This window comes from Vombatus ursinus, unplaced genomic scaffold (genome assembly GCF_900497805.2).
Source record: "Vombatus ursinus unplaced genomic scaffold, bare-nosed wombat genome assembly UNPS02014171.1, whole genome shotgun sequence".
In the NCBI taxonomy this organism is placed as follows: Eukaryota; Metazoa; Chordata; class Mammalia; order Diprotodontia; family Vombatidae; genus Vombatus; species Vombatus ursinus.
This window is the reverse complement of record NW_020953949.1, coordinates 3,116,230-3,131,674: the sequence shown is the minus strand read 5'-3', so window position 1 is coordinate 3,131,674 and position 15,445 is coordinate 3,116,230. Positions and strand designations below refer to the sequence as shown.

Genomic DNA, 15,445 nt, shown 5'->3' with positions numbered 1-15,445 from the left:
CACAATACTGGCCAAATAGAATTAAGGATGTACAACTGCTAGGAAATAAGGGACCTTGACCCTAATGTATTTCAATTTTTCAAAAAGAACCTTCAGAAATATTCAACCACCTAAAATGATATTTTTAGTACCAAGTAGGATATGCTGAAGTTAACTTTGATATGAGTTCACTATAAGTGTATGTATACAATGACCTGCTTATGTGTAAAATATATAAGTTAATTGAATTTCAGTCACACAGAGTAACTGATTTAAGATGTCAAAAAAAAAAAAAGAATTATGTGAAAGTTATCTGCCTAAAGCAAATATTCCAATGAGGAAATAGGAGAAAATAGTTCTTTATTAAATGTCTTGCTTATATATTTTTTCAAAATATTAAGTTTGGACCTATCACACCTCAATACTTAAAGTGATCAAAATCTAAAACCTTTTGAATCTGACATCAGTTTTGGAGGAAATTTAAAGCAAGGAACATTGTCAGCCACCACCTATGTTCCGTTTTTAATGGGAAAGTAAAAAAAAAAAAAAAAATGAACAGCTTTTAAAAAATTGATTCATATTGTCTCTGATTGGACCTAAGTTGGCAATACAAATTTTGCGGATACTGACCTGATTTCCTTGGGAGGGAGGAGGGTTGTAAGGAATAATAATTTTCTTACCTCCAGAGGTTGCAAATAAAATGAGTGGCTATTAATTTTAAGAATTAATTCCTTGGTATATTTCCTACCCCCAATAGATCTGAAGATATGGCTATCTTCTCCCTTTTATACCATATCTCACCTTCATTCTAGCTTCCACTTTAGCCTCCCACTGAACACTACTACGCATATCAAACTGTCTTCTCAATGAATTAGACAGGGTCTGGTTTGTATGAAAAGAAACCCAAATTATTAAACAGTGATTTATTTTTATGGAGGTGTTGTGACACCTAAGTAGACTGTAATCCACAAAAGCCAAATTTATCATAAATTAAGTACTTGGAACTTTAAAAAACCCAACTTAGTTTTCCACATACTTCAAAGGCTTTAAGAGTGGAAAATGGCAAAGTGTTTTTAAAAAAAAAAAAGTTAGGGATTCACAAGTATTAGGTAATAAACAACCAAGTAGCTACTGTCAAAGTATTTGAGTTAATGAAGACTACTGCTTAAAGTCCCCCCAAAAGTGACAATGATTCATGTTATAGACTCATTCTTGCTTTATATGTAAACTTTTGCTGAAATGAAAAGAACCCAACCTCTTTGCATCTATCAGTGGTCTTGATTCTGTGAGTGATGGTTAAATCAGAATATACACACCATTTTACTGGCTTGAGGAGGCATTTGTTCTCAGTTTTAAAGTACTATAAAATTCATTTCTCACTGTTTAATATCAGCATATAGACAGCTAGTTTTCATATCATTAACACGGAAGGATGACTAAAGGAAATAAAGGCAATTTAGAAAATTATCTCTTAACTAGAGAATTGGTTTAAAGCATAAAGATGATATATCTGTTTTAACCAACCAGATAGATGAATCCAGTCTAAGCTGCTTATGCCTTAAATTTTGTGTAATTCTTAGTCTTACAAAGTCAGGCAGCAACTTATAATAGTTATGCCCAATGAATACATACTTTATGTACTCTCCCTACCTATGGTCCAAATGAGTTAAGCTTTAATGTCAGAAAATATACCCCAAGTATACATTGGGGATAAAAAGTTAACTAATGACTCCATTTTAGGTCACTTTTACCTACTGTTAAATGGCTATTCTTTAAAGAATGCTTCTTTTTATAAAACAAATGAAAACCTAAAAAATTGATCAAAATAAACTACTACTTAAAAGTGTAATACAGACATGCCAGGGAACACACGAGGCTAAAAGAATGTTAACTTTATTTATGAACATGTGATTTTGTGTTTATACACATGCTAGTAAACAAAAAAAGGAAAAGAATTCTGTTTTCAAGAAATAAAAGTTTCATCTGAATTAGTTCATTTACTGTAAATGTGGTTTATACAAATGCATTACATTAACTACTACAGTCACCGGGACAGTTAGGCTAATTTGCGCTAGCATTTGGATACACACTGATGCATTAAAAATCAATTTTAAACCAATCACCAGCAAAAACAGAAATCTGGACAATTTTACAGATTTATGCTTCAAAATAAAAACCAAAAAAGAAAAAAAAAAGAAAAAAAAAAGAAAAAAAAGTAAAGAACTCTGAATGTAGGAATTGTGAGCTTAGAATAAGTATGTGTAGTTCCACGAGAACTAAAGGCTATATTCTTTATGGAATACAAGCCCAAAGCTCATAAACCTTTAAGTTAAAATATATTTGAGAACACAATGATATAAGGTTAGTGTAATGACTCATACACCATTCTAGATGAAGATCAGTAGTCCTTAAAATGGATAAATAAAATAGCAAGGAATCTGGATTCTGTAAGAATATGAGAAATAGAACATCTAGAGAACCAATTACTATAGCCTTGTGTTTTGTTTGAATCAGATCAAGTTACTTTTCACAACTAAAAGAATATTGCTGCCTTTTTTACCCAAGCTGTTGTCAAACTGGTGGTATACTAAGTAGAGTTTAACCTGTGATACAGTTGTCCTAAAAAACATTAACCAGGTTAAGAAAAACCACTGCTGACAAAATTACTACAGCTGGGGATCCCATCTACACTTATGTAGCACCTTAATGTCTTAACACCTCCAAACCTTCTTTCCCCCATTCCCCACAAAAAAAAGTGAATGATTTTTGAAATCTGAAAATTTAAGTCTACTTGCTTACTTCAGTGGGAGATTCAAATAATTAAAACTTCATAAAACTATTTTGCATACCCAGTAAAACCATTAACCATTTTAAGACCTCTTTGTACTAGGGGCACAATTTCAAAGTTTATTTCATAGCACAGTTTTAAACAAAGAAAAAGAGCTCAAATTTCCAAATGCAGAAGATGAATAATTTAACTGCATCAAATGCTCCTGGAGAGCTCTTTGCATGACTGTTTAAATTCTAGGTTAGGAAGAAACATCAAACTTTTAACAATATAAAACTTCACAGAAGTTTCTATCGCATTTTTCAAGCCATCTGGCAAGGCAGAAAAAAAAAAAATCTAACAAAAACTAAGTGATACAACGTGAAAATGGCAAGGTATACACTCCAAACATTTTTTATTGCAAAAAACAAGAAGCACACAACAGCCTATACATACATACAAAATACTAACTATAGACAGACAGATGTAGAACATGGCATCATGTTCATTAGTGCAAACCTTAAACCTACATGATCTAAAAAGGATCATACATTATCTGTACAACACAGAGTCATACAGGAAGTAAATCTATCATATTCAATATGAAATACAGTGCTTTTCCTGGCACAAGTTATCAGTTTCTACAATAAAAGTGTGCAAGTTATGGTATAAATATAATATTCAACTAAACTGTAAGCAAATACATTGTATTTACAAGATGTACTGCAGTGGGAAAAATGAAAAGTTCTAAAACGGATTCACATTTCACTGCTACATTAAATGTTTTAAAGTTAAATGCAATGTGTAGAAAAAGTGTGAGATTGTGTTTTTACATACTGCTTTTGAGGTTCCACTCACTGGTTCAGTTCGACTTCTAAAAAACAAAACAAGCCCTGTTAGAATATCCAATAGATTTTTTCAATGTTAAATATTTCATGAACATCTGTGCTGATAAAGTCTTAATACATACATAAATACTGCACATATGCAAAAATACAATTCTTCTTTGATGCTATGAGCAACATCCATCTATTAATCTTTGCGGTTACAAATGTATCATCTAATTTGATTAAATGCTTTCAACCTTTGTGAAATTAAGGTATGAACTACATGTAAAGAAAAAAAGTCTTGCTCTGGAATTATAACACAGTTGTACCTTGCTTTTTTAAAAAAAGTATTATACCTAGAAGACTGTAATTTCAGTACTACTTTAAAAGCTTTAATAAAAATTTGCTCTATGGAAGCATGTATTTGATAGTTTTATACACTGAAGAATACAAGATTAGTTTTTGTTTAGTTTTTCCTAAATAAATCTTGATTTTCACTTTTTTTTTTTTTAGACAGCAGGGCACACCTGCATAAAGATTTAGGTTTTGGGTCCATGAGAAACTGCTATGCTGCACATATTCTTAAATCAGCAATAAGCATTCAGGCCCATACTTGTTTTTCTGTTTAATTTCCCAAAGCAGTGACAAAAGAGTAAATGAAAGGTTAAAACAAGTTAAGCTAAAATTCTAATCTTGAAATGACAGCATACACAGTTGGACAAAGTATTTCAGTTAAAAAGAATGAGTAAAATGTGCTTTACTGAGAACTGGATAGAACACTGGAAGAGATCAAGAGTACTCGTAAGCCCAAGCAGAAATTCCTTTAAAGAAGCCCACACGCCAGGGGGTATACTAAACATAAACCTTACATGTTCAGTCTTATTTTTAAAAATTTAAGCTATGTTGACTATAAAGTAGTGTTAGAATATCACCTGAAAGGAGTTTCTAGGATTGTGCGCGATTTGGAAGTCCTGTGACAAAAGAAAGTTTTCATTTTCCAATATTTGCTTAACAAAAAAATTCAGAAGCATTTTTACAGATGTTAGAATTTTTACTACAAATGAAATCCTATGTTCCATAAAAATTGTTTTGCATGTTATATTGAGTGATGCAAGTTTTAGGGTTAAAGGCATGTGCTCATTTGCTATGCACTTCCTTTTTTTTAGAAGTTTCCCTGACGGTTGGTGTAGATTGCATTATTTTACTCAGAAACAATGTTCACTACTCCGGGAGAAGAAAAAAAAATTTAATAATAAATCCTGAAGGTCATTTATACCATATATTACAGTTCAATAATTAGTTGTACAATAATTACAGTACCATAAATAGTTTTCTATTTGCAATTTCTCAAAAATGCAAGTTTTGCCACCAAGAAGGATCAAAATAGATAATGTCCACAAGGCTCTTGGTAATTTTTAAATCACTAGTTATGTGTCAGCTTATTATTAGGCAGCAGACTAATATACAATGCTAGGTCTTAAAACACTTTTGGACTGTGATTTGTTTGGTTGCTATAAATATAAGATAGTGTCATGCCTTTTAAACTAAAATGATCTTGAAATGTAAAAGATCTAGGCCTAATCTTTTAAGAGCAGTTTCTAAGAAATACTATTAGTTATGTGTTAAAGCTCCAAAAATGTTTTTATTTGCTTTGCCTCATGCTCATCATCAGTATTTTATTTCCAAAATTATCAAGTTTGACTGAATTTATTTCACTGAAACATTTTGGTCAACAGTTTAAAACAAAACAAAACAAAGCCAAACCTATTCCCCATTCCAAGTAAAAACCTCTATCTGACTCCTTTCTAGGTCATTATCATTCTGCTGCCAGTTATGCAAACAGCATCAAATTACCCAATGCCTATTCTGCTCTTCTCTGAATTTTCTAAATTTTAAACTGTTGTTCCCATTTTTTGCTCCATCTAACCACAGCCCTTACTGGTATGGGGAGTAAGGAATGAAACAAATGCTTGGGACTGTTAGCAAATTATATTGCTTAAATACTCTTGAAGCTGATACAATTATCACCAGCATAAATCTCTTGAACTTTTCCACATTATAAGGAAAATCTTAATTTTTAATTGTGAAAGCAGAAAACATGCAGCTATAATACATAGGACCTATGATTTCAATGAGTCTTTTATGCCAAAGACAGTTATAAATCAATGGGGGTGGGGGTCAGGGGAAGGAGTTAGTAGGTACATGGGCACAGAGAGCAAAATGGATGTGGGTGAGGAAAAGACAATTTTAATTAAAGCAGGGGAAAAAATCCTTCTTAAAATATAAACCAGTGACCTTTGTAGGGTTTGAATAACATTTCCTATAGTTATTAAATACTAATTAGGACAAAAAAGGGCAACCTGTTTAAAAAAAGGGGGAAAAAACCCAGAAGAAATTGGTACCAATCTATGATCTGTTTAGCAATGGGATAATAAGAAAGGAAAACAACCTACAATATGAATTTAACTTTTGGTATGCTCTCTCTCAACCCCATGCCACCACCAAAATATTCTATATGTAAATATACAAAATTTGATAACTACTTACATAACATATGTCTTGCTTGTAGATTTAACACCTCCAATAGGAATTCTTCTTACAATAACTGATGAATTCTTGGGAATGAGGGCATTGTCATCTGTGTATTCTGAAAATAAAACAGGAACTTTAAAAAACCCCATTTTTCGATTTTGATATATCATGACCCATTCAGCCAAAAAAATAAAAAGAAAGCATTCTTATTATTCAAAGATTTTAAAATCTGAGTTACCTATTACAGATGAAGGATGAAAAAAACCTTAAAATATCTCAAGGCTGGGTATGGTGATATAGACTTGTAGTTCCTACTACTAGGATGGCTGAGACTGGTGGATCACCTGGACTCAGCAGTTCTGGGGTACAGTACAGCTAAATTAAACCTATAGAGGTGGGGCCAGGTGGGCCCTTAGGCTGTTTGAGAAGGGGAAGCTGAGTTGTCAAAGTTTCTATGCTGATCAGCAGGGGGATCAATCTGTGGTCTGATGGTAGCTGCTCTAATTCCAAGCTGGTAAGAAGACCTATTTCTATCCTCCCTCTTAAATCTTATTATTCTTCACATTATCAAAATTAAAATACTAAATTGTTTTAGATTGTGTCAGTTGACTTCAATAAAACACGAATTGAGGCAATTTGTGGTTATCCATCTGAGTCACAACCAAGTTCTTTTGAATTTTAACTACCTTTTTTGCCAAGGTCTGTGTGTTTCATATAAATATTTATGTGTTTGTATATGTATGTATGTCTATATTCATGCTCTATATGCTAATAGAGACTCCTACATCAATGGAAATTGCCAGCTTCTGTTTCTTGATTGGCAGCTCCACTTGTGTGGTAGTCAGGATCTGTGTCTAAGTGAGGTAATGTCTTCCCAATTTCTAATCCTAGATCACTAATATTGTACATACTGGGGTTTCTAAAACATAGAATTCCACAAAAAGAAAATCGTGCCCATCTAACATAAAGTGCTGTATGTCCCCTACAACTCTGTTATGATTGATTCTTGAATCTTGAAATATTTTAAATTTTTCCTAGTTTAAAAAATTAAGATGCTATTCAATTAAGCCAATATACAGATTTTAAAATCTAAAAATTGGATACTAGGTTTCTAAACATCTAAATTACGTGCTTTTTCCATTGCCAATCTGGTTATTCTACGTCTTATTTGTCCTAATAGATGAACTAAGGAAATGAAGGAAATCAACTCAAAACATTCATTTTGGCTACTTAAACAGCTAGCTATAATATTTAAAGATCTGACAAGAAAGGAGGTATATAAAGCAATTTTTAAAACCAAATTTCAGGATATTGATTACATACTTCCCTGTACCTCCATGATCAACTCAACTAACATTTCTGAGTGCCTACTTTATGCAAAAAGCTCTGTGCCAGGAGTTAAGGGGCACAAAGATAAAAATGAAAGTCACTATCCTCAAGGAACATAATTACGCTTTATTGATAAAAAAAAAAATAGGTCGACTTAGTGTTGTGAGGTTTACTTAGAATCATTTAAATTACATCATGTAATCCTGTTTAGGAGTATTAGACAGTGAATAAAGGACATTTGAATTTGTTTTTACCATATTAGTTGCCAAAGATATATAGTTCTACTTTGAGAAGTCACACCACTTCCATAATTATTATGTATTAGTAAATGGCTAAATAATAATATTTTACTGAATGCTTTAAACAGAAATTTAAGAATGTTTAGGAGAAGACAGACTAAATTTTGGCAATTAACTCAGAGTATAGGTAGAAATACATCATTGAGTCTCAATCTTAAAGGTGAAGTAATTAAGTCTAGCCACATCATGACTATCTGTCTTTACTTCTATGATCCTGGGACTTCGTGTTTATTCACAAGCCTTAAAGTCCCTGACAGAGTTTGAGGCAGAGTGATGGCAAAAACTGGTAAGTCTTGGCATTTTCGAGATGAAATTTAACAGGCAGCATTTCACCAATAACTTTAGTCATTGGTAACCACAACTAATTTTACTTATCTCTGCTCTACTCCTCCAGTTCTACTGAGGGCAGACTTAGGGTTAGAGGCTGGCTACAGAGATGCTTGTAAAAATCACTGTCAAAATAACTACTGTTTTTTGGATGGAGTGGGAAAACTTTTTCTTGAAGAGCAGTATGGTTATCATAAGAAACCTAAGACTCAGTGTTAAGAGAACTAGGTTTAAGTCCCAGCTCTGTCACTTAGCTATGGTATTTTGAGCAAAAAAAGTTCTCTGGGCCTCAATTTTCTAATTTTTAAAATGAGGAATGAATTAAATAATATCTAAGGTCTCTTCTAACACTAATATTCTATGAATTTTCCAGTCTCATGCAGTTAAAATAACATTACTAAATTCCATTATGATTTAAAACTGTTGTTTCAAGTTTGAAACCACTGTAAAGCCTCACTTGAAATCTATTAAGGTTGTTTTTTTTTTGGGGGGGGTAGGGGGAGGAATCCTAAAAATAGACCTTAGTATCCACACATCTGGCAGGAAGTTCCTGTATGCCTCCTGCATTGCTCAGTTGTTCTCCTAATTGAAATCCAATTGTAAATTTGAATGGCATGGTATTACATAATAGGCTATGCAACCATACAACAAAATTAAATATCCAGTTGTGTGTGTGTCTGAATTACTAGTACTGCAAAGATTTGATGATGCATACAAAAAAACTTAAAACATTTATTATATGCCTATTCTGTAATTGTAACTAAGAGGTTGGTTTCACACTCGATATTTCAGTAACAAGGAAGGATCAATTAAAAAAACTGAGAATCTATACTTCAAAACTAAAACTAAGTCTTGTTTCAGCTATAAAAAAGAACAGAAATTGACTCAGGCAGTTAGGCTTCCTTGAACAGAGCAAAAATACTAAGAATTTCAGGAGTTTAGAACATATTTCTTTTTCTCTAAAGGGTGGCGAAGGCACAGAATGGAAAGCAAAATATGTGCCCAATTATGTATCTTGTTTGCATCTCATGCCTTTTCCCCTCCTAGAGCTCATAGGTTCTCAAAATAATTTTGTTTGGATTCTGGGATATTCCACAGGAAGCATGATTACCTAGGTCAAGTAAGTCATTACTCGTATGTTTGCCTCAATTTCCTCATTTGCAAAACAAAGGGCTTGGACTAAGTGGAATTTTTAAGGTTGCTTATATTTTGTTTTTCTAATTGTGTTACAGAAATATGGTGGCTTCTAATGTCCTGAACATACTCAGACAACATCTTCAAACAAAAAAGTATATCCTTTCCAGGATTATTCTCCTATTAACTGAGGTAAACAATATTTTAATCTGCACACTGTCATTCAATGGGTGATAGGTTCCACAATTTGGAGACTACCTTGAACACATGACTGATTAATATTGGACACAACATAATTAATAAAAACAAGAAAAACAAACACTAATGGTGAACATTTTAAAAACATGATTTGTATTGCTAGCTCAAAATTTTCTTTTGAAGTCTATATCATACCCACTTATTGATAAACAGGGTGAAAAAAGGAACTGAATCACAATTTTTCTATTTTCCTGAATAGATAAGCCTTAAGAACTCTCAAAAAAAAAAAAAAAGAAGAAGAAGAAGAAGAAGAACAACCCACCAAGGAGGGGGGGGGGGGGGGGGGCAGGGGAGAAGACAGGGGCAGCTCTCTATTCCTTGAAGAACTGAAAATAGAAACTAAGTTGTTTCACAGGATATCCTCTCCCACATGATTCTGGTCCATCTCTTATTTTGGGAAAAGTAGCCTAGACGAAGTAGAAAACAAACTGAACAAAGTCCATCTCAGACTTATTATACTATATGACCAAGGATAAATTCATGCCTGTTAGGAGTTCGTGAACTTGTTTTTTTTTTATTATTATTTTTGATGAATGGGTTTTAATATCATTGATTTTCTTTGTAATACAATGTATTTTATGCATTTAAAAATGTTATTTTGAAAAGGGGTCCATGATTCAAAAAAGGTTAACAGGCCCCTCAGTTTATCTGTAAAATGGGGATAAAAATACTTACCTCACATCACTGTTGTGAGGAAAGCACCTTGCAAACCTTAAAGTGCTTAAAAAATGCAAGTTATTAGGAACTATTTACAAAGCTAATTAATTTTTAAAAAAATGCTTCTGACGACCAATTAGGCAGCTATGGGGCTCACCGGATAGAGTGCTGGACCTGGAGTCATTAAGACCTCAGTTCAAGCCCAACCTTAGACACTTAATAGCCGCGTCACCCTGGGAAAGTCACGGAACTCTGCCTTAATCTAAGGAGAAGGAAATGGCAACCCACCCTAGTACCTTTGCCAAGAAAACCCCATGGACTGCATGGTCTATGGGGATTACCAAGAGTCAGATGTGACTGAACAACAATGAATACTAATTGGGCATCCAGTCTGCTGGACAAGAAAAGTTGCTTCAAATTGTGTGCTATTTTCAATGCTATCTTAAGGTGTTGCTTACAACAAATACCCTTTAACAAAATCTATTGAAAATCAATTCAAATTTGTGATGGGAGGGTAAATAAATAATGAAGTCTCATTTTAACAACCCAAATAAGAAAAGGTTTACCTGTACAATTAAAATTTAAGTTTCTAAATTCACTTTTTGAATTCATTGGACTAATCAGCATTATCCATACTACTCATGCCCTCTGAACTATTCTTATTCTTTCAAAAGCACTCAATAATGTTTGAATATTTGTATATAAAAAAAAATTTATAAATCCACTGTCAAGTATAACATTACTTTTATCATTCCTCCTTGGTCTTTCCAGAGACATAGATTATACATACAGTGTTCCACACATAATAATGTATGACCCACTACTGTTTTACTAAATGACAGATCATGGTACTTACTTACCATGGCACTGCAAACTTAAAATGAAACATAAAAAGGTAGGGTACAGCCTAGAAAATCTGACTGTAACAATTTTAAGATTGACTGCCACTGCCCAATGTAATTCTCACATTATCTTGACACTGAAACTTTTACTCAGTACCTACCAATTCCAAATTTATGGGGCTCAAATATAACTTGGCCTGAAATTTACATACAGACATGCAAGATAGAAAAGAAAAAGAATGCACGGGAAATTGAACGTTTTCTTAAATAGATTAAATGCTGTAGAAAATCTTATTAATACCCAAATGGCACCACTCACTTATTTAAGTGGGTTCCCAAAGGACATTTAGCAATAGCACTAGCCTAGGTGAATTATTACTTAGAAATACATTAAAAATATTACTTAAGATTAAACAACAACAATGAAACACCAACCCTTAGAAGCATAGCAAATATGCCAAAGTAGGGAGGTCTTATTGTAATTCAGTGTAACTTCAAATTGGTGTGAATTTTGAACAAATGATGGATCCTAATGAACTCTCTACATTGGAAATTATACATTTTAGCTCTGAAACCTGTTTTGGCTGTTCCAGTTAAAAATGGAATTCTGCATTAGCACTAAAGAACTAGAGGTGAGATGTTACCAGTGTATTAGTTTTATAGAAAGTATTTAGAAGCTAATTACAGTCTCAAAATAAAATTGAGTGGCACAATTCCCATACTTTATAAGGCTCACAAAAATGGCCACTGTTTTTATATGAAGACCTTTTAGGAAGTTAACATTGCTGTTAAAATCATTTGGGGGCACTAATAGATTAAAACTATACCCAAAGAGTTTCAATATTTGCAAACTACATACCAGTATGGGCTATCATTTACCAATGTAAGAATTTGTCAAATGCCTTGTACACTATCTTCCTACAAGTGAATACTGATTTTAAGCATGCTACATCTCCAAATGTATTATTTATCCCAATGAAAAAATATTTAGAGAAGTCTTGTTATAAAGCTTCAAGAAACACAAAGGAAGTTAGGAAATTTAAAGTTCTCAAGGACCATTTGTAAAGTCTAAGATCACAAACCACTTTCAAACTGTATTCTCATTTGCTTCTTTTTGAGAGTTCAAATTGATGGCTGGAATAAGGTTTTCGGATCTGTGAGCTTTAATTATCTGTATCTAGTACCCAAAATAAAATTAATTTGATTATAGTTATATCCACAGTGCCTGCCACGAAAGAGGTGCTTAATAAACGATTGGTGACTTCCTAGTTTTATGAAGGAATCACAAATATTTTTACAAAAATTTTACAATCAATCCCTTACAACTTGTTCACATCAGTATAATGATGAAAAGGCTCCTTTCCTTTTCCTATTGAATACTCTAAATGTTGCTGAATAGGGTGACTGATATTATGAATTGCAATCAATCAATCAAAAAAAAAAACCCAAACAAGCAAACCCAAAAAAACTCTAGCCAGTAGTGCTATGCTCTAACAAAACTGTAAGATGGCAATAGATGCATTGGAGAAATGGAACCTAACATTTTACAATTAAGATCAATTAAAAGATATTTTAAAGGAATGAATTTGGCAACATTTCCCAGAATCATTAAAAATGAACATTAAAAAATTTACTTTCAGTATCTCTACCTAGAGAATCCCACCAAAGAGGTTATTTTGATGTTGTATAACTTTTAGGAACTCAAAATCTGAAATGTTCTAACTACATAAGGAAACAACTCCCTTTAAAAAATTTTAACCCCCACTAAATGTGATTTAAAACAAAACAAACAACTATTCCAACTCCTTTGAATCTATCACAACTCTTTATCGTTTAAGTTAATGATTACTTAAAAATTTTCAAATTGTCCATTCAAGCTAATAGCTTTCAAAAAGGAAGCTTTCCTTAATCTGTGCCAATACGGAAACTTCTGGCTTCTTTGTAGCAGGTTCAAAAATCACTAAAAGTCTCCTGGGTATTAATTTCAAAATCAGCACTCAAAATTCTAAGTAATTATCAAATTTTAAGGAGAATTTTATAAAACTGAGCACCTGTTATGATAGTCACTGATTAGGGACTCTAAAAACACACAAAAACACAAACATTTTCAATTCGAATACTTTAGAATGGTGGAAGAAATTCTTAAAAGTCAGTTAATAAGGAGAACCCTCACCTTAGCATAGCATATAACTATTTTGGGGATGGGGAGGAGGGAGAGGAGTAAAGGCACTTAAAAAAAAAAAAAGACTGAGGAACCCTACCATCTTATTATGGGGGAAACCGAAGTAGTTGGTTATCCAAAAAAAAAAAAAAAAAAAAATCCTTTAACAGGACTTGCAGTTGAAGCAGTTTTCACCAAGACCTCTCCACCCCTTCCTCTCCACTTCATGCAAGTGTTAATAAGGAGCCAAATGGCCAAGGGGGCAGCAGGTAGCCTTAAAGTGCAGCTCCAAAAAAAGTATAGCTAGACAAGAACTAACCTATAATTCATTTATTTCAGCTAATCTGCAAAGGAAGAGGAAATAAGAGATCCAGAACGGGATTAAACACCTCACATTTTCTAGTCACATTTTACTTTAAGTTGTTCTAAGAGTTTAAGGCTTACAAAAAAAATAACTTTCACAGCACATATACCCTCTGCAAAGCAAAATTACAGATAAAGTTCCCAAATCGAAAACAAATATTAGGCGCCTGCAGGGCTCATACCTTCTTTCGTCTGTGCATTGGTGATCTGTAGATCGCAGTCAGCAGCCTTGAGCTTCTCTCTCCCCATGATTTGCTTCTTCAAATCACACAGGGAGATGTGCAGTCCATCAAAGGTAACGGTATCATAGTTGAGTTTGGAGGAAAATTTATAATGCACACAGGACATGGTGCCAAAAGTTCCCTAAGGCTCAGCGATGAGACGTGACACTCTGAATTATATGTATATTTATAAACTTAAGAGATATATACACACACAAAAACACTCAGAAACTGAGGGAACCTTAGGCCTTATTGCCCCCCCCGACCACGAGTGGGGTTCTGAACCAAGAACCCCCCCCAAAATACTCAAATCACTTCATGGATAGACTGGAGCGGGAGGGTATGGGGGAAGGGAATTTGGAGGGAGGGACTGGGTGGGGAGGAGGGAGAAGAGGGAAAGGAGAGGAAAGGGATTCAACGGGTATAAGCCGTACAATGTCACCCAGCGGGGACCCCCTCGCTCATGCTAAGGGATTGCAGGAGACAGGCAAGCGGGCGGCGCAATCAGCAGCAGTCCAGGGAAACAGTTCGAGTCCCCCCAGAGGGATCAGGGGTCCATCGCGCCGCCACCTCCCCTCTGTCTCTTTCCGGCAACGAGGGCGACCCCAGGCCCCGGGAGGAGGGGAGGACGGGGCAGAGTCCGCCAAGGCCACAGGCCTCCTGTTTGCCTGCCTGTCTGTCTGTCTCCTCCTGGGGCGGCCGCCCGGCCGAGCTCGGCTCCCGGCGACTGCAGCTTTCTTTCCGATCGGCGTCAGCTCCCGGGCCCGGGCCCCCGCCCCGGCCCCCTTTCCCCCCTCCTCCTCCTCCCCGTACACGGAGTCCCGCTGGGAGGAGACACGAGCACCCCGCAAACCTAGGGGAAGCGGGGCAGAGAGGCCTCCCTGACGGGGTCGGCGCCGCCTCCGGCTCCTTCTCCCCCTCGGCCGCGGAGACCGCCGCCGCCGCCTCACAGACAAAGCTGGGACTAGGCCGCACTAGGCCCGGGGCCTCGCCTCACCCCAGCCCCGAGCCAGCACAGGGACGCTGTGCGGGCCCCCGGCCGCCGCGGCCACCTTCCTCCTCTTCCTCTTCCGCTTCCCTGGGCCGGGAACGCCAGTAACCTCGGGCTCCGAAATCGACGATGGCGACGTCTCCTTCCTCAGCCGGTTAGCCCTTCAGCAGCGACAACTCCGGCCAGTCACTATGGCGGCCGCTGCTCTAGCCTGAGCGCCCCAGTGCGGGGTCTCTTAAGCAGGGGCTGCACGGGCTCCGCGCGGAAGGCGGGGACAGGGAATGGGGGCGGAGCTTTGGCGCGTCACAAAGCTCGCTGTCCTCTACCACGTGACCCGGCGCATTATGACAAGCGAGGGCAGAACCTGTTTGGAAAAAGGAAGAGACCATCTGGCTCGGAGTGGGGTGGGAAAGAGGGAAAGGGGAGTGGCTCACTGGCGGGGAAGGCGGGTGGTGGGGAGAAATGAAAGAGAAAGATACATTCATTGGTGAACAGAAACAAAACCTGAGGGGCTACTAGGGGCCACCGGGCTCCGAAATGACTGGATGCAGTTAGGGCTGCGCAATCAATCAACAAGCATTTAAGTTGTGCCCGACTCTTCGTGAGCCTGTGGGCCATGCTATCCGTGGGGTTCTCTTGGCAAAGATCGCAGGAGTGGTTTACCATTTCCTTCTCCAGTAGATTAAGGCAAACACAAGATAAGTGAGTTTCCCCAGGTCACACAGCTATTAAGTGACTTGAGGGAACATTTGAACTCA

At 36.0% G+C, this 15,445-nt stretch overlaps 1 protein-coding gene across 6 annotated transcripts in view; it reads right to left on the bottom strand.

The window, feature by feature from the left end:
- Positions 1–14,146, bottom strand: part of RBBP6 (RB binding protein 6, ubiquitin ligase) — a 37,674-nt gene extending 23,528 nt beyond the window's left edge. For 2 of the 6 annotated variants that reach the window (XM_027859756.1, XM_027859759.1), the window contains exons 1-5: positions 13,658–14,146; positions 6,121–6,220; positions 4,506–4,544; positions 3,584–3,620; positions 781–861 (exon numbers count right to left, since the gene is read on the bottom strand). In XM_027859756.1, the coding sequence (XP_027715557.1) occupies positions 781–861; positions 3,584–3,620; positions 4,506–4,544; positions 6,121–6,220; positions 13,658–13,823 (423 nt within the window). In that variant the 5' untranslated portion in view covers positions 13,824–14,146. The remainder of the gene's footprint in view (positions 1–780; positions 862–3,583; positions 3,621–4,505; positions 4,545–6,120; positions 6,221–13,657) is intronic. The other 4 variants (XM_027859760.1, XM_027859761.1, XM_027859758.1 and 1 more) reach the window with 3 other exon arrangements.
- Positions 14,147–15,445: the final 1,299 nt, after the last annotated feature.